Source organism: Tamandua tetradactyla, chromosome 9 (genome assembly GCF_023851605.1).
Source record: "Tamandua tetradactyla isolate mTamTet1 chromosome 9, mTamTet1.pri, whole genome shotgun sequence".
NCBI classification, from domain to species: Eukaryota; Metazoa; Chordata; class Mammalia; order Pilosa; family Myrmecophagidae; genus Tamandua; species Tamandua tetradactyla.
Window position 1 is genome coordinate 16,855,642 of NC_135335.1, and position 21,097 is coordinate 16,876,738.

Below are 21,097 nucleotides of genomic sequence, written 5' to 3' on the forward strand. Positions count from 1 at the left end.
CAGACGAGTGGCTAAACAAACTGTGGTATGTACATACGATGGAATATTATGCAGCTTTAAGACAGGATAAACTTATGAAGCATGTAATAACATGGATGGACCTAGGGAACATTATGCTGAGTGAGTCTAGCCAAAAACTAAAGGACAAATACTGTATGGTCCCACTGATGTGAACTGACATTCGAGAATAAACTTGGAATATGTCATTGGTAACAGAGTCCAGCAGGAGTTAGAAACAGGGTAAGATAATGGGTAATTGGAGCTGAAGGGATACAGACTGTGCAACAGGACTAGATACAAAAACTTAAAAATGGACAGCACAATAATACCTAATTGTAAAGTAATCATGTTAAAACACTGAATGAAGCTGCATCTGAGCTATAGGGTTTTTTTGTTTTGTTTTGTTTTTTTACTGTTATTATTACTTTTATTTTTTTTCTCTATATTAACATTCTATATCTTTTTCTGTTGTGTTGCTAGTTCTTCTAAACCGATGCAAATGTACTAGGAAATGATGATCATGCATCTATGTGATGATGTTAAGAATTACTGATTGCATATGTAGAATGGTATGATTTCTAAATGTTGGGTTAATTTCTTTTTTTCCATTAATTAATAAAAAAAAGAATTTTCACTGCTATATTAATAAGTTAGTAATTTTGTTTTGGGGAAAACATCTCTCTCAGGCTCTGTGATCAGAAATTTGCTAGTTGAGTGAAATGAGCTAGGAGAATTTTCTTATTTCCTATGTTTCAGCACAATTTCTGTGCATGAGAATCATCAAGGGTGTTATTGAACATTAGGGTGGGGGGAATCTTGCCCATAAAACCTTGTGAGCCGAGTATCTTTGTTGGAGCTCTCCCTCCCCTCCCCCCCACAATTACACCTTCTCTGGCAGGTGGAAACTTCGAGTATGTGGACGGCCCCAATGTGCAGATCATGAGTGCCAAGGAACATGCCTTTCAATTTTCTGCCAACATCAACAGGAACAGGACTCTGCTGCCCCACACAACCTTGACTTATGACATTCAGAGGATTCACTTCCATGACAGCTTTGAAGCCACCAAGAAGGGTGAGTGTGGCTGGGTTTGCTGCCAAGAACCCTGGGCCTTTGTGCCTTTTCCACCTGGTTTGGAGACCTGCCTCAGCCCCAGTTCTGTTCAGGCCATGCCATCCCCAGGAGAACTGGGTTGTCCATCAAACATTCCCAGGCCCCCTACTTCAGTGGTAGAATTCTCACCTGCCATGCAGGAGACCTGGGTTCGAATCCTGCCCCACGCACTTCCCAAAAAACAGCAAAACAAACAACAAAAATTCAACTAGTGATGCTGCAATAACGGGATACTCACATGGAAAAAGAATGGAATGTGACCCCCACCATACAACATACCCCCCCCCAAAAAAAGCACACAGGGCTCTAGCAGAGGCCACAAGGGAATGAGAGCCCATGGGAGTGTGGGGCAGGAGTTGGGGGACCTGAGATTGGGCTGGGGAAGCAGCAGCCAGGAGACCGGCTCAGGTCTCCAACACTTCCAAGAAAGGCATCTTCAAATTTGGTTTTTTCTTTAATTGAATTCCTCCCAGAATATCTGTATTTAAAATACACATAGAGCAGATAACGAGCAAGTTCACCTATGAAACATTTACTTACAATAAAGAGACAATAAAAACAACAACTGGAGACATGGATGACTCTTGAAGTCTAGTCTTGGTCTCCACATTCAGTACACTTCTGTGTTTTGTTTTGGCCACAGAGAAGCAGGAATATATATATTTTTTAATTTTTAAAAATTTTTGTAAATACCAAAAAACACAAGGAAAATGCAAACATTCCTATTTTGATCATTCTGTTCTACATATATAATCAGTAATTCACAATATCATCACAGTTGCATATTCATCATCATGATCATTTCTTGGAACATTTGCATCTGTTCAGAAAAAGAAATAAAAAGACAACAGAAAAAAAATTTATACATACCATACTCCTTACCCCTCCCTTTCATTGATCACTAGCATTTCAAACTAAATTCATTTTAACATTTGTTCCCCCTATTATTTATTTTTATTTCATATGTTCTACTCATCTGTTGATAAGGTAGATAAAAAGAGCATCAGGCACAAGGTTTTCACAATCACACAGTCACATTGTGAAAGCTCTATCATTATACAATCATCATCAAGAAACATGGCCGCTGGAACACAGCTCTACATTTTCAGGCAGTTCCCTCCAGCCTCTCCATTATGTCTTAAATAACTTGATATCTATTTAATGCATAAGAATAACCTCCAGGATAACCTCTGGACTCTGTTTGGAATCTCTCAGCTGTTGACACTTTGTCTCATTTCACTCTTCCCCCTTTTGGTCGAGAAGGTTTTCTCAAGTCTCAGCTCATTATAGGATTTCTGTCCCATGTTGCCAGGAAGGTCCACAGCCCTGGGAGTCATGTCCCACATAGACAGGGGAGGGTGGTGAGTTTGCTTGTTGTGTTGGCTGGAGAGAGAGGCCACATCTGAGCAACAAAAGAGGTTCTCTTGGGGGTGACTGTTAGGCCTAATTTTAAGTAGACGCGACCTATCCTTTGTGGAGTTAAGTTTCATATGAACAAACCCCAAGACTGGGGGCTCAGCCTGTAGCTTTGGTTGTACACACTGCTTGTGAGCATTTCAAGAATTCAACTTGGGAAAGTTGAATTTCTCCTCGTTCTTACCATTCCCCGAAGGGTACTTTGCAAATACTTTTCCACTCACTGATCAGATCACTCTGGGATTCATCAGGGCATCACTCTGGACAAACCAACAAAATCTCATGTCCTACCCAAGGTTCCAAGTACTTATGGTGTTCAATCAAGCTCTCTACATAAGTTATATTAGGAAATGTACTAGTCAAAATATAAACTTTGTACCAAATAAACATTTTTTGCTTCAGTCTCACACATAAGTTGAAATTTTAAAATATTAATTACCATCTATTTTCAGCACCCTGCAGTAATGACATTCTTTGTTCTTCCTCATGCAAAAACATTTTTAAAATTTGTACATTTGGTCACTATCATTATACATTCTAGGCATTCCTAGATTATACCATCTCAATCTTTATCGTCTATCTTTCTTTCTGATTTCATTTATGCCCCCAGCCCTCCTCCCTCTATCATTCTCACATTCAGCTTCATTCAGTGTTTTAACATAATTGTATTACAGTTAGGTAGTATTGTGCGGTCCACTTCTGAGTTTTTATATTCAGTCCGAGAAGCAGGAAAATCTTGATTCATAAAAATAAGTGGCATTGACCAATGTTGCCCAACATGTGCACACCTGAATTTTAAAAAATAAAATGACATAAGAATAATGTTGGGCATCCTCCTTCTTGATTAATGACACATTTATAATAAACTCAATAAATGCATAGCAATGACTGGAGTACTTGATGCCAAGGTCCTCATCAAAAAGCAAACCATCCAACAAACAGACAGAAAACAACAATGAGGTTATTTGTCGGTACTTGAATGAGCAAGCCATCTCCAATGTTGCATATAGAACATTTGAAAAAGTGTGCTTTTATGTTACTATTTTAAAAAAAACACAGTTTATGCATACGTACCTATATATTTTAATCAAATTTAACTCAAAGGCTTAGAAAATTCCAGAAACAACTCCCATAGAGCCCCAGGGTTCTATGGACCTCTGTTTGAAAACCTCAGCTGGAAGGCATCTTATTCCAGGGGAAGACTAGGTCATCCTTACTGCCAAGTGCTCTCATGTCCCTCTGCTTTTCTCCTTCAGGGTTCTTATCACATTTTGTAATTAACCAATGTGTATATTTAATGCTTTCCTCCTTCTCCCCAGTACCACTGTTAAGTGATATGCCCCTGGCGCCTGCAAGGCTGGTAGACAGTAAGTGCTCAGGGAAGGGATTGTTGAGTGACACAATGAATGAATGACATGTGTAGGGGCTGAGCATTGCAGCCTGGCACTCATGTCCATGTGTTTTTGAGGAGACTGAGACCTGTCCACAGGGGCCCCCTGGTCTTTCTAAAGGGTCTCCAGTACCTAGTCTAGATCACCTTTCTCCCAGGCAGGGCCCTCCATCTCCTGGGCTCCCAGGTGCAGACCTGCCAAGAAGCTGCTTCTAGCTCTATTTTCCAAAGCCCCCCAGGTGGGTAAACAGAAAGACAGTATAGCCTGGTGGTTAGGACTATGGGCTCGAAGCCAGTCTGCCTGGACTTGTGAGCTAGCAGCTCTGCTCTTAGTTGTATGACCTTGAGCAAAATACCCAGTACCTTGGTTTCCTCATCTACAAAGTGGAACACCTCGGAGAACTGTTGCCAGGATTAAAGGATATCTGTAAAGTGCTTAGAATAATGTCTGGAATGTAGGAAGAAACACCTTGCTCTCCACATGCTGGGCCTTCAGGTGCTGGGGCCTCACCCCTAGGGGTACTTTCCCAAGGCTGGCCCCTCCCTCTGCCTCCCTGCCTCCCCTTACCTTGTGTGCTTCCTAGCTTCCCATGGTTGCCGGCAGTCCTTGGCACTCCTTGGCTTGCAGTAAAGAGCATGTCAATCCCTGCCTCCACCGTCATGTGGTCTTCTCTACTCTGGGTGTGTCTCTATCTTTCTTAGTAGGATACCAGTCCTATTAGGGGGTCCACCCTCCTCCAGTATGAACTCATCTTAATGTAACTAATTCCATCTGTAATGACCCTAATTCCAAATATGATCACATTCTGGGGTATTGGGGTTTAGGATTTGAACATGTCTTTTCTGGGGGCACAATTCAACCCATAACAGCATACATCCAAAAGAGTACACACGTGAACAGATAGTTCCAAGAGTTTCTGCATAGTGAGCACAACTGGATAACTACCGCTCGGGCCCAGGTCAAGGCATACAACCCCTTCTCCCTAGTCATCAACACTTGTCCTGACCTCAATCGTTATGCACTAGTCTTGCCTGTTGCAGACTTTTACATACACATAATGGTCCAGCGTGCACTTTGTTGGGTCTTGCTTCTTTTGCACGACAGTGTTTTATGAGGTTCATCAATGTTGTTGTATATGTTCCATTGTATGGATATGCTGCACTTTTTTGAAATCTATTTTACTATTGTTTGACATTTGAGTTTGGGACTTGTTCAAATAGTGTGGTGACAACTCTGTAGATGTCTTCTGGTGCACATAGGTACGCATCATTGGGCATATTCCCAGGAGTAAGAGTGTGGTCCTGGGGTGTGCATATATATGTTCAGCCCAACAGTTTCCAAAATTGTTGTACGAATTTGCACTCCCCCAAGCAATGCATGAGAGTTGGCCTTGCTCTATATCTTCACCAACACCTGGTTAAGTCATCTTTAAAAATATATATATATATTAGGATAGTGCAATGGTGGTTCATTGACAAGAATTCTTTCTTGCCAAGCTGGAGATCTGGGTTCGATTCCTGGAGCCTGCCCATGCCCGCAAAATAAATATATATATATTTATATAAATATATAAATAAATAAAATAAATATATATATATATTAGCCCTCTGGGTGGTTTTATGTAGTGGGAATCTCATCATTGTTTTATTTTGTACCCCCGTGGCATGTAGGGATGGGGACCCCCTTTTCATATGCTAATAGGTCATTTGAATACTCTTTTTCCTGGAGTATTTTTGAGCCTTTCAACCACTTTTTAAAATTGAATTGCATGTCATTTTCTTATTGATTAGTAGTCTTTTTAGTCTGGGTAAGAGTCCTTTGTTGGATATATGCAGTGCATGTATCTATTGCGGATGAACTTGCCTTGTCACTGTCTTAGCATGTTTTGAGGAGCAAAGTTCTCAATCTAAAGAAGTCCAATTTATCAATTTTTTTCCTTTATGGGAAATGCCTTTTGTGTCCTGTTTAAGAAGTTCTTTCCTGTCCTATTATGTAAACCTTTTATGCTTTTTTTCTAGAAGTTCTATTGCTTTATTTTCATAGTTAGGTCTATGATGTATCTCAAATTGATTTTCTGTGTATGGCACGAAGTAGAGGTTGAGCTTTATTTTTTTCTAGACATTGTTAGTGGGAGTGAAAACTGATTCGATCTCTTGGTAAAACTGTTTGTCAGTATCTACTGTCGCTAAGCAGATGCCTACAAGAATGTTCCTGGCCGTTTTCTTGACAATAGGCAAGAGCTGGAAATAAATCTAAAGGCCCATCAACAGGAGAACAGATAGATTGGAGTGTCACCACACAATGGAATGCTAATCTGCAGTAAAAAAAGGACAAGCTCCTGCCTCACATGATGACCTGGATGAATCTCAATGAAAAAATGTTGAATGAGAGAGTAGTGGGTCTTTCTGGGAAGGGAATTGTGCAGTGGAAAGGGGCAAGAGGAACCTTCTTAGGTAATGAGAATGCTCCATATCTTGATCCAAGAGGTGGTTACATGGGTGCAATTTTGTATTAAAATTCACAAAATGTATATACTTAAGATGAACGCGTATTACTCTCTTGGTTACGTTCCAACTAAAGGAAAAAACTAAGTGGCTCCTTTCTGCCATCCTTGACTCTCGATGTGCGGAAGAAGCATTGTCATCTGATAGGAAGTGTTCCTACTAGGGGACCAGACTTCCCACGAGGCACCCATGAATTTCTCCATCCCCTGGGGAGCCCTCGCTCCTGTGTTCTTTTTACAAATCTTTTTGTTTTAAATTGCATTCCTCAGGGGCATCTTTAGGGCTCTTCCAGGGGAGTGGACTTAAGCCTAGTTCTGATTAATCCAGTGATAATTCGTTTTCCTTAAACAAAGGTTCCCATCACTGCTCTCTTCATCACCAACTGGTTTCTGCCACTTCGGGCCCCGTGGGGTGAGGGGTTGCAGAGGCATGGAGGCTGGCCTTCCCTGCCAGCCCTGGTTGAATTAGCTTTTCCTTCTACATTAGGCCCAGAAGGCCTTCCTCCATTAAAAGGGACTTTCACTCATTGTCTTTATTTTTAAATGTTTTGTGGAAAATTAAAAGATGAGAGACTTCCAGGCAAAGCCTGGGCCAGCAACCCAGAGAGCATCTGTGTTTTCTTCCGAGCCTGATGGGAGCAGGTCTGCAATCAACCCAGCTTTCCCCAGGCTCCTCTGCCTTCACTTATTCTCTGAGCTGCTCAATTCCTTTTAAGACACAAATTTATTGGGATAATTTTTGCTACAACTACAATTGCCATGGAGAGGGGGGGAACTGCATTCAGACTGTGGACTCCTGCAATGACTGTGAACCACTGAGTTACTATAAAATGACCAGAAAATGGATTCAAAATTGAAGCCACAAATAATGTAATAACTGCAGTGTGTGCTCAGGGCTGCCAGGACAGGGGCGGCTGTAGCCCTGGAAACATCTGGAGATTAAGCTACTTGCTGTTGCTGCCATTGCTGCTGTGAGCACCCCCTGCCCTGTCCCACAGGGGCTGTTGTGCTCTTCCAGGCTGCATAGGCCTCAGCAGGAGGAGGGAGGAGGGAGGTGACTGGAAAAGGCATGTCGACAGAACACAAGAAGGAGAATAGGTAAAGGGCAAGACTGATGTCTCCTGCCTCTCAGCAGTGAGATCTACTCCCTGCTTCTCAGGCAGTGTGAGACCCAGAATGTTCTTTCTCATCATAGAACCATCACTGTCACTATCATCAATACCGTGAGCATAGGTGTCACCTCCACTCCCAGCCGTGCTGGCACCACCATCACCACCCCTACTATTATCTTCATCCTCATGTCATGACAGCAGCACCTTCATCACCTGTGCTGTCACCGTTATCCTCAGTTCCACCCTCATCAGTGCCATCACTATTGCCATCAGTAGCATCACAAACCGGTTTTCACCATCACGATACTGTTACACTAACTTTTATCACTGTCCTTATGATTGAGGTCAAGGTCATCATCACTTCCTTCCAGATCATTCTTACAATCCTCTGCATCACCATAACTTGTGTTAGGCCTATTTTTCATTGGCTTCAGTCAAGCAACTTATCCAGACTTTGGGCCTGGGCCTGGGGATGTGGCCTAAGAGATTGTACTGGGTATAGGTGGGGTGGCAGGATAGCATTTGCCTGCCCACTCTGTGGCATGGGTCAAAGGGGGAAATCCAAGAGGCCGCTTCTTGGGAGGTGGTAATGAGAGTAAATGAGATACACTGGTCATTCAGCCAGATCATCAGTCCGAAGGTGCAAGGGGAAGAGAGAGAGAAGAAAGAAAGGGGCTGTGGAAAAGAAACCAGGGATGTCAGGGGCAGCTAAAAGGTTCTAAAGAGAGGGGGGAGGTAGAGGAACTTGGAGAGGATTTTATAGTATGCCCATGGTCTCAGGTCAGGCTTGGGCAGGAGGCACTGACCAGGCCTGGGCAGCTGTCATCATCTCTTCCATGACAGTGTCCAGCCTCCATGGGTACAGAGTGACTCCCACATGGTGTCCTCCTCCAGAGACGACCGACCCTTAAGGTGGACAAAGTGGTAGGGGCAGACACTCCACCCACCAGGCCAGAAGAAATGTAGCATGAGTGGGCAGTGAGAGACAGGTCAGAACACTGCCTCCTTTGGAAGAGAGTAATGAAAGGGGCCACCCCACCCCAAGGGAGAAAAGCTGAACAATGTACCAACAAACCCAGAGTTCCTCTGATTGAAGTGTTAATTTATCACTGGGTTCTGTCCCCCTTCACCCACTCCACTCACACAGAGTGCTTCCCCAGGATATGATCCTAGGGTAACAATAACAGGGACAAAATAGTGCTTCCCTGACTTGGCTTCCACTCCTGGGACAATAGGGGCGTAGAAGACACCACATGACCCCACCCCCACTCCCACCCTTTGTGTCCTCCCCCGCACTTGGCATTGGCCACAAGGAATCCAGGTCATCCTGGAGATGCCCTTTGTGCCGGCACTGCTGTCTCCACACAGGGCTGTGCTGTCCCGTATTCTAGAATGTTCCAACAGACTCCTGATGATAACCAGCCTGTCTTCCACACTGCTGTATCTTTCACCCAGACTATAGGAGGAATTCTGTGGTGTTCTTGGGAGCAGTAGACATTTCAAGGAAAATAACTACTTGCATCATTCATATTACTTTATGCAATGTGAGTGGAATGGAAAAATAATCTGAGGGGCAGACATCCTAATGAATTTGAAACCCCTGCATCTTTGGATCAACTGGTGCTGTTCTCAAGCCCAGGAAAGAGGGACTTTTCCCCAGGGCCTGTGTTTTGGGAGCAGCAGCCCTCTCTCTCCCTTGCCTTGGCTCTCTTCTCAGGACAAAGAGTCAGTGAGGCCAGGGGACTTACCTATAAGGAGCCTGTGCCCTGCTCTTCTAGGCTTTGCTTCAAGAATCTAGGACCCTGAGTTTCTGCCACTTGACACTGAGCTCACTTTTTCAAGACCGGCATGAGCCTGTCCGTGGGTCTGTCCTCTGTAGGGAGAGGCCCACCACCAGAGTGCACATTCCTAGGTCCTCAGGATAGCCAAAGGGCACCTACTTGCAGGGGGTGTGGACAGAACTTGAACATAAGGGCTGATCTGTCTGCATGGATGGTACAAAGCCCCTTAGGGTTGACAGTGGACCTGGTGGTCAAAGATAAGAGGCCATGGGGAGCTGTTGAGTGCCACCTCTCCCCACGTCAGTGCACATGAGAAGTCTCAGTTCTCACCTGATTTTCCAGGTTGTTATGAAGGTATATTTGTCCAGGTAGGAGGAAACATGTTTTATTTAACATTTTGTTAGCTTGACTTAATGTTTAAATTTTTAGAGACAGTGTATGAAGCCTCCATACGAACTCTTTCCCTGGGCCCTGCATCCAGTAGGTCATTACCAGAAGCTCTTGAGTCAGCAGGAATGTGCCTGAATCCACCCTGCATTCTTTTTTTTTTTTTTTTTTTTTTTAAGGAAAGACAGAGAGAAGGAAGGAAGGATAGAAGGAAGGAAGGAAGGAAGAAAGGGAAACATTTTTAAACATTTTCTTGTTTTTATTGTATTCTGTTTCTCCGTTTTTGTTACATGGGCTGGGGCCGGGAATCGAACCGAGGTCCTCCGGCATAGCAGGCAAGCACTTTGCCCGCTGAGCCACCGCGGCCCGCCCACCACCCTGCATTCTTGCTTTAGTGTTCTTTCTTCCCTCTTCCTCCATGCAGCATCCTGTTCCTACCCATTAGCACAGGCTGGTGAGTTTGCTAATGCCCCATTGGTAGATTCTCTTGGGCTCTTCTGGTTGCAGGTGACAGAAAACCATACCCTAACTGGCTTCCCCCAAAAGATAATTTATTGGTTCATGCAACCAAAAAGTCCAGATATTTACTTAATCAGGGTCTTCTGTTTCTTTCTTTCGGCTTTGTTCACCTCCACATGTTTCCAGACAAGCACCACCCTGTCTCTGAGGATAAGACGGCTACTTAGCTCCAGGTCTTGAGTCCCTCAGGTTCAGTCAAGGAAGGAAAGTGCCCCTCTCTCATTCCCCAGAAGTCTAGGGCAGCCCGTTGGTTCTGACTGGTCACATGACCACCCCCTATGTCGATGACAGTGGTCCAAGGAGTCCAGTGGGCAGTTGGCTTGATCTGAGTCACATTCTCTACCCCTCATAGGCTGAGTGGGAAAGCCCCAAGGAAAACCAGGGACAGTTACCATAAGAAACAGCAATGGCTTCTGGGACCCCCCTGCCCCAGAATGCCCCTTAGAGGTCCCATTTTTGTGCAAAGGTAGGCACAATCCTGACTGAGCCAGTATCCCCCCTTTCGGTCCCAGCTGTCCTGGGTCTGCTGACTGGGAGCTCTCTTGTGTCCACTGATGTTTGACCATCCCAGCCTAGGGCAGCACCTTCTATCTGACCTGCCTCCCCCCATGAGTGTGAACTGTATTAAGACAGGGATTCTTCATTCATTCATTCATACTGCAGGTGTTGATTAAATACCCACTCAGACCAGGTCCTATATTAAGCACTGTGGGTACAGCAACAGATGACATAGATCAAGTCCTTGCCTTTTCATACCTCACATTCGAGTGGGAAGAGGAAGTCTGTAAAGGAGCTAGTGAAAATGAATCCTTCAAATGGTGACAGGAGAAACCGAGCAGGATGGTGGTTCAGGGAGTGTGGTGGCATAGGGTGGCAATTGTAGGCTGGGGGTTCTGGACTCTACTGGAGACACAGACATGGAAACCCGAGGGAGAGGAGGGAAAGAGTCATGTGGATGTCTGAGGGAAAAGCATTCCCTCCAAAGGGAACAAAAAAGGCCCAGGTCCTGAGTCAGGACTGGGCTTAGCATGTTGGAGGAACATCCTGGAAGCCAGTGACGCTGGAGTGTTGTGTGTGAGGGTGAGGGGGATGAGAGATAAAGTCAGAAGAGTGGGGGGGCGGGTGGACAGGATGGGCAGGAGCTGCAATAGGGAGGAACTAGTCCATTAATGTCAGGGTTTTTATGCTCAGTGAGAGGAGCATTTTGAGCAAAGGAATGACATCATCTCACTTCATTCTGAAAGGCTCTTGCTGGCTGCTGAGTGCAGAATAGTCAGTAGGGGGATAACTGAGGAGAGGAAAGCCAGCAAGAAGATTTCTGTAATGGGCCAGGTGGAAGAAGATGGTGGATTGGACCAGTTGGTAATGGAGAGAGGAGTGTGGGAAGCTGCTGGATGCCAATTTAGTTCAAAGAGAAGGCCAACATGAGTTGCTGATGGATTGGGATGTGGGATATGAGAGGATGAGAGAAGTCGAGGGTGAAACCGCAGCTTTAGGCAATGAGGTATTGGGACAATGGAGTTGCTGTTTATGGAGACGGGGAAGGCTGGGGGGAGAAGAAGGGGTTACCTGGTGAATAGTTTAGGCCCAGAGGCATCTCAGACATCCACATGACGGTGCTGGTGAGAGGTGAGATGGACAGGTTGGGTTTCAGGAAGCAGGTGCAGGTTGGAGATGCAAAGTTGTATATCAGCAATTGGATATCTGATTCCTCTGTTTTTCCACTTCTCATCCAGAAATAGAAATCATTTATATCTATTTCATGAGGATCTTACACGCATTATCTTGTTAGAGCTTCTTATGATCCTATGAGGTAGGGACCACTAGATTCCCCATTTATCAGATTAGAAAGCTGAAATCTGAGATTCAGAGAGATCATCACTGTCCAGTCTCAGCGGGTTCCAGTTGTCCTTTTCCCCATCTATTGGAAATCTGGTTACAGATCGGGAAAATCCCCTTTCCCGCCCTGGACTCAGCTGCCTGATCAGGTCCACCGCTGACTCCTGTGCCCCCTGCCCCGTCTTGCAGCCTGTGACCAGCTGGCACTGGGCGTGGTGGCGATCTTCGTGCCATCACAAGACTCCTGCACCAACACCATTCAGTCCATCTGCAATGCCCTGGAGGTGCCCCACATCCAGCTGCGTATGAAGAACCACCCACTGGACAACAAGAACACCTTCTACGTGAACCTCTACCCTGACTACACCTCTCTCAGCCACACCATCCTCGACCTGGTCCAGTACCTCAAGTGGCAATCGGCCACCATGGTCTATGACAACAGCACAGGTGGGTGGTCAGGCATGGCCGGGATGATGGGGCTGAACCCCATGACCTGGCTCTTGTCTGTGTACCCAACACAGCTGCCTCCTGGGGAAAAGGCATGTCCCCTACTCTTGCTTCCTCCTTCTGCTTCCTCCAGTCACACTCAGGCTCACCCCCTGTGCTCAGATTCACACCCCTGTGCACACCAGCCCACACACACTTTACCCAGCCCCCAACCCAACTCACACCAACCTCACACCTTCCCCTACACTCAGCTCATCCCTCTGCACCCACCTCATCTGCACTGGGCACCCACCCTGCTCCAGCCCCATTACCTACAATCACACCTCCTCAGCCGTGGTCATGCCCTGCCCCCCTTCTTATGGGCATTTTGCACATTCCCACTGCAGCAAATATGCCCACATTCATACTTGCACACTCACACACGTAACTTATGGTATGGCTTAGTGCTTAAGCAGTGCATACACTGGAGCCAAACCATCTGGGTTTAAGCCCCAGCTCTTGCAAGCTGTGTAGTCTCTTTGTGCCTCAGTTTCCTCATCCGTAGAAAGAAAATGGTAACTGTGCCTGGCTCAGCATGGTTGTAGGGATTAAATGACATAGTGTCTGCAGGCGAGTGGCACACAGCAGGTGCTCTTTGAAAGGATGGTCTTTTTATCATCCTCACACCTGCACCCAGCCACACGCTCATCACTGCTGCACTCGCACAGATTTCTACATACACACATCTTTACTTGCACAGACACTGAACCCTCCCACACCCACTTGACCAATTACCCCTGCCAGGGCCAGGTTGGTAGAAGTGAGCATGGGGCACTTGCCTCATCCTTCCAGGGCAGTGAGAAGAAATGGACCCTGGGGTCTTCGGCTCTGAGCCATGAGTCTAAGGTTGAGTTCCCTGGTGTAGAGGTGCCAGCCCATGCACTCTGCCCAGCTGGAGTTAGGGCTGGCATCCTTCCACCAAGGACATTCCCAAGTCCAGCTTGGGCTCCCTCTCCTGAAAACTCCCCATAACAGGTTATTGCCACCTGCCTTTCAATTCCCAAGGCCCTTCATGTGGGCCCAAAGCACATACTCAGCAAATGATGCAAAAAAATCCATCAGACACACTCTAAGCCTTTCCTTCAGGCATCATCCATTACTGGGAGCTTAGGGTGCACGTGGTCCCTGATCTTGGTGACCTCTGCTTCCATGGAGGAGGACACACAGGGTGCCCCCTAGCTACCTATATGAAGGTGTGTAGAATATGTGCTCAAAGCGAGCTTGTGGGCAGCTGTAGGTAGCAAGTGGAGCCTGGACAAGCAGGGGGAGATATGGGGAGGAGTTAAGAACCATAAAGGGCACTGACCACTGCCCAGCTGTGCAGAACTCCAAATAGCACTCTAGAAAGAGAAGAACGCCTCTGGATTAGTACATATAAAGAGAGACTGCTGTTTACCTTCCGTGAACCCAGTGGTGCAGATATGATCTAATTTCATTTCATGTAAACCTCATAATTACTCTATAGAGAAATAAATCAAAGATGAGGAAAACTGAAGCCCAATGAGATGGCTTACCCCATCTGCTGTTATTCTGCTAGTAAGCATCAGTGCCAGGACTGATGTTCAGATCCCTTTGAATCCACAGCCTGCACTGGTAGCCAGCGTGAAGTCTCTCCTTCTTTTTCATTACTAAGACTTGAGTCCCAAGACATTTCTTAGCCCAGCCTCTTAAGAGAGTGTGACTTTGGCAAACCACTTAACCCATCTAGTCTTGCTCTTCCAACATGTCAAGTCAAGAGCTATAGCAGCCAGCCTCAAAGAGCCCTCCAGCACTCTGCTGCCTGGGATTCATGTCAGCTCATGATTACCTTCTAAGGGGGAGTGGAGTGGGAAGAGTAGGGAGAGAATCCCTCAAAAAAGACAATCGAAGTTATTTATTTAACTCGGGATACCATAAGCATCTATTGCATTCTTGCTATATCCAAAAGCACCAGATGAATGATGTTGAGAGCCAGGCCCCCTCCCTCCGGTCTGAGGTCTCTGGCACTGAGGGGTTCTCCCGCCCAGTTCCAGGTCACCTTGTGGGTCTGCAGTGCTGTGTATACACCTGTCTTAACATGCCACTACAAACAACTGTCTGCCTACAGGCCAGTTTATTCTCCCACAACATGAGTCTTCTGTGCCTCCAGGATTTAGCACAGGACCTGATGTAGATGTTTTTACATGTTTCTTGAATTGAATTGAACTGAACTGAATCAAATTGAATAAAAAATCAAGTTGGATTAAACTATAACCAGACGTTCTAGGAAAGAGTGTGTTGGGTGCTGTTTAGGGTAAAGAAATACAGATATTTTCATCTCATCTTCTTTGGAGAAGTTCACTGAGTCTTGTCTTAAGAGGGGGTGTCCACTCAGAAGTCACTGGTGATTCCAGGCCATCAGAGCTAAAAGCCAAGTGACATGCCCATACAGTCAGAGCCAAAGGCACTTGGAAAGGGGAAGTGCTGTGGCCTTGGTTAGTCTGGGCTGGCTTAGCAGAGGAGAAGAGATTTGAGCTGGGCCCTGGGGAGGGCAGGTAAAGGAACAGTGAGGGCCTCACAGGTGGAGGGAACAACATGAGCAAAAATGTGGTATTGGGATTGTGTGTGGCAGCTTATTAGGAGGACAGCCTGGCTCAGTGAGAGAAATCAAGTATGGGTGGTGGCAGAAAAATAAGGTGTTGTCAGGCTATGCAAGGTCTCTGATGTCCAGTTTCAGAGTTCAGACTTTATCTTTAGGCAGCTGGAAGCCATTGAGTGTTGTTGAGCAAAGGAGTGGAGTTATAAAAGTAGAGTTTCAAGAGGTGCCCCTGACAGCAATGTATAGGTAGGATTGAAGAGAGAGCCTGGGACAAGGAAATGAAACAAGAAGTGGCTGTATTGGTCCAGGAAGCAACAAATGGGGCCAGCTAGACACGGGCATAAACCACAAGCTCAGCAGTACTGAGACTTCCAGTCTGGATGTAGAGTGGGGGGTGGAGCATTGCAGAGGAAAAGATGCTATGGCATGGATGACATATGGTGGGGAAGGAGAGATTGGTCAGAGCTGAAGCCAAGGTCTGAAGCCTGAGGAGTGGGTGATATAGGGGAGTCAATGGAAAATCTGATTTGGTCAAGAAGATGTATGGTATTAGGGATTCAGGGTGAGGTTCAGCTAAACAATAATGTAACTGGTATGGTGGGTAGCAAGAGACATGTTCCTAGAAACAGGATATTTAAAGGGGGTGGGGCAACTTGCAGAAGCACTTTCTAGGATGTTTTGACTGTGTTTGCTTTGGGGGTTGTATCCATTAGATTTGGCTCCAAGTAACAGAAAACCCAACTCAAATGGATTCAAGCCATAGCCATTTGGTTATCTCACTGACAAGGTGTCTGGAGGTGCACATTTCTAGGGTTAGTTTAGCAGCTCAACAAATCAGGTGCTGGGTCAGTGTCACTGAAGTTCTTTGTTTTACCTCATGGTCACAATAGAGTTGCTGCAGCTCTGAGTGTCACATACTCACATGATAACCCAAACAAAAAGAAAGGAGGTGTGAATCAAGGGATTTTTCTTAACATCACTTATGCCTCTTATCAGGGAGGAAAATCTGACACAGAACCTTCCAGAAGATCATCCTATATAGCTCATTAGGTCTATACCTATTATCCTAGGCACACTGTCAAAGAGGAATAGGATTGCTGTTCCCATTTGGCAATTGATTGGTTCTACCCAATCACGAGTCATCTCTTGGGACTGGCACATTACCACCCAAACAAAATCATGATTCTTTTAGCATGCTAGAGGGAGTGCATCAGTTCCCTATTTCTACAATAATTCTATGAAACAAACCACCCCAAGGCTCAGTGATTTAGAACAATAAGCTTTTGATCAGCACACAAGTCTATGGGGTCAGCAGTTTAGACTGAGCTTGAGTAGGCAGTTTTTCTGGTCTGAGCTGGCTCATTTACATGCCTGTGAGTCAACTGACTTTTGGTTGATCTAGACTGGCCTTGGGTAGGATGGCAGGGCTAACTTGGTTGTCCTCCACATTTCTTTCATCCTCCAATAGCTAGCCCAGGCAGATTCTTGTGAAGGTGCCAGAGGTGCAAAAGAATAAACCCAACACACAATTCCATTTCCAGTGTCTGCTTGCATCATACCTGCTAACGTCCTCTTGGCCAAGACATTAGTTGATCCCAGTGTCAGAGGGTGGAGTAGACCACCACCCATGGTTGGAAGTCACTATAAAGTATGGCAAAAGGCATGGATATAGGGAGAGGTGAAAAATTAATGCCACGGTTGCAATTACCACTGTTAAGGAGGCAACCAACAGTTTTTGGTATATGAGCTTTGATTTTCCTAACCTAAATGGTACACAAGAACAAATCCATGTTAGGGGTGAAGGGAAGGCACTTAGAAAAGCCTTGGGGTGGTGGAAAGAGTACCAGTCTAGGAGTCAAATGATTGGGTTTCTAGTTTTGACTCCATTGCTAGCACGCTGCAAAACTTGGGAGGGTTCCTAAGCCTCTCTGGGCCTCGATTTCTTTATCAGTAGCATTGGAATGGAAATCCTGTTCTACATGTCTTCCAGGACTGGGGAGATGGTTCAATAGGGTAACGAATGCAGAAGTGCTTTGTAAGTGAAAAGTATGATTCCAACAACCATGATTCACTGCAGATATTTTGAGAGAGATTGATTAGGGAAGCAGCCAGGAAGGAAAGTTCATCCCAGGCAAACAGAGAGCTCAGTCCTCTGATGGGGTGGGCCTAGACAAACCTGGTTTACTTTGGGGATACACTGATGGGAAGGAGGTCTGACATTTACTGCAGGCAAATGTGGGTCACTGCGCATTACACAGAGTGGTGCACTTGGCTGACAAGGAGGCCCTGGTGGCCTCTGCTCCAGTGTCAGGCCTGCCCTGTCCTTACATCCTGGATCCCCAAATCCCACATGTCTGCTAATGCTGCTCAGAAGTCTGAAAACTGAGCAGGTGGGAGCAGAATGTACACGTGGGGCCTAACAAGATAACAGGTGTGAATGGGCAGGATCAATCCATCAAATCAGGAATTTCTGGGATTAGTTGGGGGAGGCAGGCCTGGATGTTGTATTTAAGGGGAGTGTGTACCCTTCCCTCTTCTGCTAAGGTCACCTGATATCCTCTTCCTCTTCTCCATTGAGTCTGGGCTTGGGAGGTGGTGAGACACCTCTGTGACCCAGACCACTCTCATACCCCAACCCATGCACCTATGTCTGAGAACTCCTAGGGGGCTGGGGTCCCCTATGTCCACAACCATGGAACAGCTCATTTAGGACCTCTTTGTGAGGCTTTGGGTTACAGGGATATATATCTATCCACCTAGCAAAGTGGAATGACGGATGCCAATCAGATTGTTTTCCTAACACACAACCCTGGGGAATGGTTGAATAGGCTGAGGCAGGTACATCACTTTGGAAAAGGGGATTCTCTGTGGGAAGGCTTCTGAAGTGGCCTATCAGAGTAGAACTCTGCCTAGATAGGGGCCACTGTTTAATAGTTTATGGCAAACTTCAATCCAGTTCAGATTAGCTTAAGCAAAACAACAAAACAAAAATAAAATAAAAGAGTGTGGTTTTTGCCTCTTAAATTGGAAAGCGCCAGGGTGATTTAGCTTCAGGGGCCGTTTAAGCCAAGGGCTCAAATGGGTATTTTCAGGACTTTATCTCTTTCTAGTTGTTTTCCTTGACTTCTGCCCTGTTGGAATCCTTCTCAGTTTCGCTGCAGTGACCCCCAGAGTTACACGCTCCTGATTTAAAGTTGAATGGGAGAAGGGTGTCTCTTACCAATTGCTCTAGCACAGTTTCTGGGGGTGTCTCTGATAGGAGCACCTTGTGTCACGTCTCCCTCTCTCCGCCTAGAGGAACGTGTATGCTGATTGGCCATGCTAGACCCACATGGTTTGACCCCACAGCTGGGCATGAACCCTCCTGCATCACATGGACCGAAAATGATGAGGAGTTATTCCTCAGATGAAAATTGGAGTGCTCCTCATGGGAAAATACAGCAGGGCTGAGTGGGCAATGCAGAGGATATCATCTGCAGGCAGGACACAGATACTGAGTTCTGAGTGTGGGCAGGGGGCTGAGCAGGTGGGGGGGCGGGTAGCCTACTTGGGACCCAGGACCTGTGCTAGCTCAGTGCCTCCTTCCAGTGAGACGGGGGTGGAGAGAACAGCAAACAGGCTCCCTCCCAGGGTGTACAGAGAGGAATCAGTAAGAATGGACCTCAGACTAGGGACAGAAGTGACCTCAGACTAGGGACAGAAGTGAACTTAATTAGACCTAAGCAAGCCATTCGTCTCCAGGAAGTGGCATTCAGTTTTCCCTGGAAGTCCCTAGATAAAGTGTTTTTGCAAAATACCAATGTAGAGGATGGATTTTTCAGTGTGGGGACAAAAAAAAAAAAAAAAAACAGTAAGTCAATTCAATTATATATAGAAACTTCTTGTGAGCACTACTTGAGTTCTAGGCCCTGTGCTAGGGCCTGTGGAAACCTAGCCTCTGATGTCAGTGTGCTCACGGAAGCTCCAGGGAAATGACATGAAGCTAGAGGAGGCCACCGAGCTAGGGGCGGGTGTCTGAGGAAGGGAGGCCTTTGCTGGGAAGAACAAAAAAAGGGAAAGACATCATGGAAGAGGTGGTTTCATTAAGTCTGGAAGGATGGATATTTACCAAGGCAACTTGCCTTACAGGGGCACACTCACACACGCACACACACACAAATACCACCTTACCCAGTCCAGTGGTTGGTATAGCTGAACCTAGAGCCAGCCACACATGCCCTTTTCCTGGCAGCAGGATTACTTGGGATGGTGACATCCTGCTGCGTATCACAATGTTGGGGGATGGGGGAAAGAAGCTGTGGCACTGGCTCAGTCTCCATAAGTCCCCCACCTCCAGTCTGTGATTGAGAGGGACAGGTTGGTGTGCTCCGTGGGATATACTTTCTTCCTGTGCCTCCTTTTGAATCTTCACATGTGTCGTGTGTCCGTGTGTGCACATACCCTTTGCATGCATGGGTATAAGCCCAGATGAAAGCCCCGTTTCATATCAGCACATATGCATGTAAACGTGTTTACATGCGCACACATCTGGCTCAGATCTGTTTGCACGCATGTCCTTGCCTGAGTGTGCTCACCATGTAGCAGCATCTATGCAAGTGCGCCTATCTCCATGGTCCCACATGTCTGAGTCCGTGTGTCTGCAGACCTGTGGCCACATGCGTGGGTGTGCAGGAGTCTGTGCGAATGCCTAATGCTGGGTGTACCTGTGTAAACATGTTTGTCTTTTGTGCCCCGTGGCCTCTTAGGGCTCATCTGGCTGCAGGAGCTGATTATGGCCCCGTCAAGATACAACATCTGCCTGAAGATCTGCCAGCTCCCCATTGACTCTGACAACTCAAGGCCACTGCTCAAGGAGATGAAACAAGGCTGGGAATTCCATATTATCTTCGACTGCAGCCACGCCATGGCAGCCCAGATCCTTAAGCAGGTGTGCAAGCCCTGGTCAGCAGGAAGGGTGGGGTGGGGCACCCTTTCCTCCATTTCTCCCACCTCCCATCTCCCAATTCTAAGTTGGAACCCCAGCTGTCTCTCTCTGGCCTTATGACCTTGTGCAGTCACTTCATCTCTTTAAACCTCAGTTTCACTAGCAGCGGAATGGGTGCAGGGATCTTCACACTCTGAGTTTGTGTGAGGGTGGAATGAGATGCTGGATGGCTGCCCCAGTCGGGCCTGGCACATGATAGGAAGTGTCTGTTTCCATTCCACCTTTGTAGGGGAGAGGCTGGGGCTGCCGAGGGGTGCCCAGAGCCACACAGGAGCATAACACTTGGGGAAGCCTCAGAGTCTCAGGAACAGCCCCGGAGGGCCTCACTGCCTCTTCCAATGACTAATTTCCTGTAGCCTGCAGCACTTGGTGTGACTTTCGCATTACCAGGGGCTTCATCGAAGTTCCTCACACCATCTGCTCAGTCTGCAGCACGTGTGGGGGAGGAGAGAGGCTCTGGGTCACCAGTGGGCTCCATGCCCAGTCACAGCCCTGCATGGGACTGCCGGGGACCGGAGCCAAGCTCTGCCAGCCGCCAAAGAAATAAACAGTGAAAGAGGGTGTTGCAGCTGAAACCAAATTCTCTGTGATTTGAGCCAATGCTTTGTGCGAGCAATACTGTGGCCCCAGAAGGCGCAGTTTGTGATTGGAAAAACCTTTCTGTGGGGCTCTGACACATGAACCCAGCGAGAGCAGGGGCCAGGTGGGGTGCAGGGGAAGGGGTGCCCAGAGGGGATAGGGCCCTTTCCCAAGCCTTGAGGGGCCAAAGTCTCACAGATTATCACAATTTTTGTGTTCAGGAATCACTCTTGACCAGGTAATTGCACTAAACATCTCACACGTAGCTCCACATTTATTGCCACACTGAGAAGTAGGGTCGAGTATCATGTCCAGTGTACAGGTGGGGAAACTGAGGCTCAAGGGGACAAGAACAGGCCAAGGTCATCCATCTAGGAAGAGGGTGAAGTTGGAATTTACCCCCAGGTCTGTCTGGCCTAAAACGTCTAGAAT

General features: G+C 46.6%; 1 protein-coding gene across 1 annotated transcript in view; it reads left to right on the forward strand.

The window, feature by feature from the left end:
- Positions 1 to 903: 903 nt before the first annotated feature.
- The window catches only part of LOC143645543 (glutamate receptor ionotropic, kainate 3-like), a 53,039-nt gene continuing 32,845 nt past the window's right edge, over positions 904 to 21,097 (forward strand). Inside the window, 3 exon segments of the mRNA XM_077114840.1 lie at positions 904 to 1,072; positions 12,249 to 12,506; positions 19,848 to 20,029. Coding sequence (XP_076970955.1) covers positions 940 to 1,072; positions 12,249 to 12,506; positions 19,848 to 20,029 — 573 coding nt within the window. The 5' untranslated portion in view covers positions 904 to 939.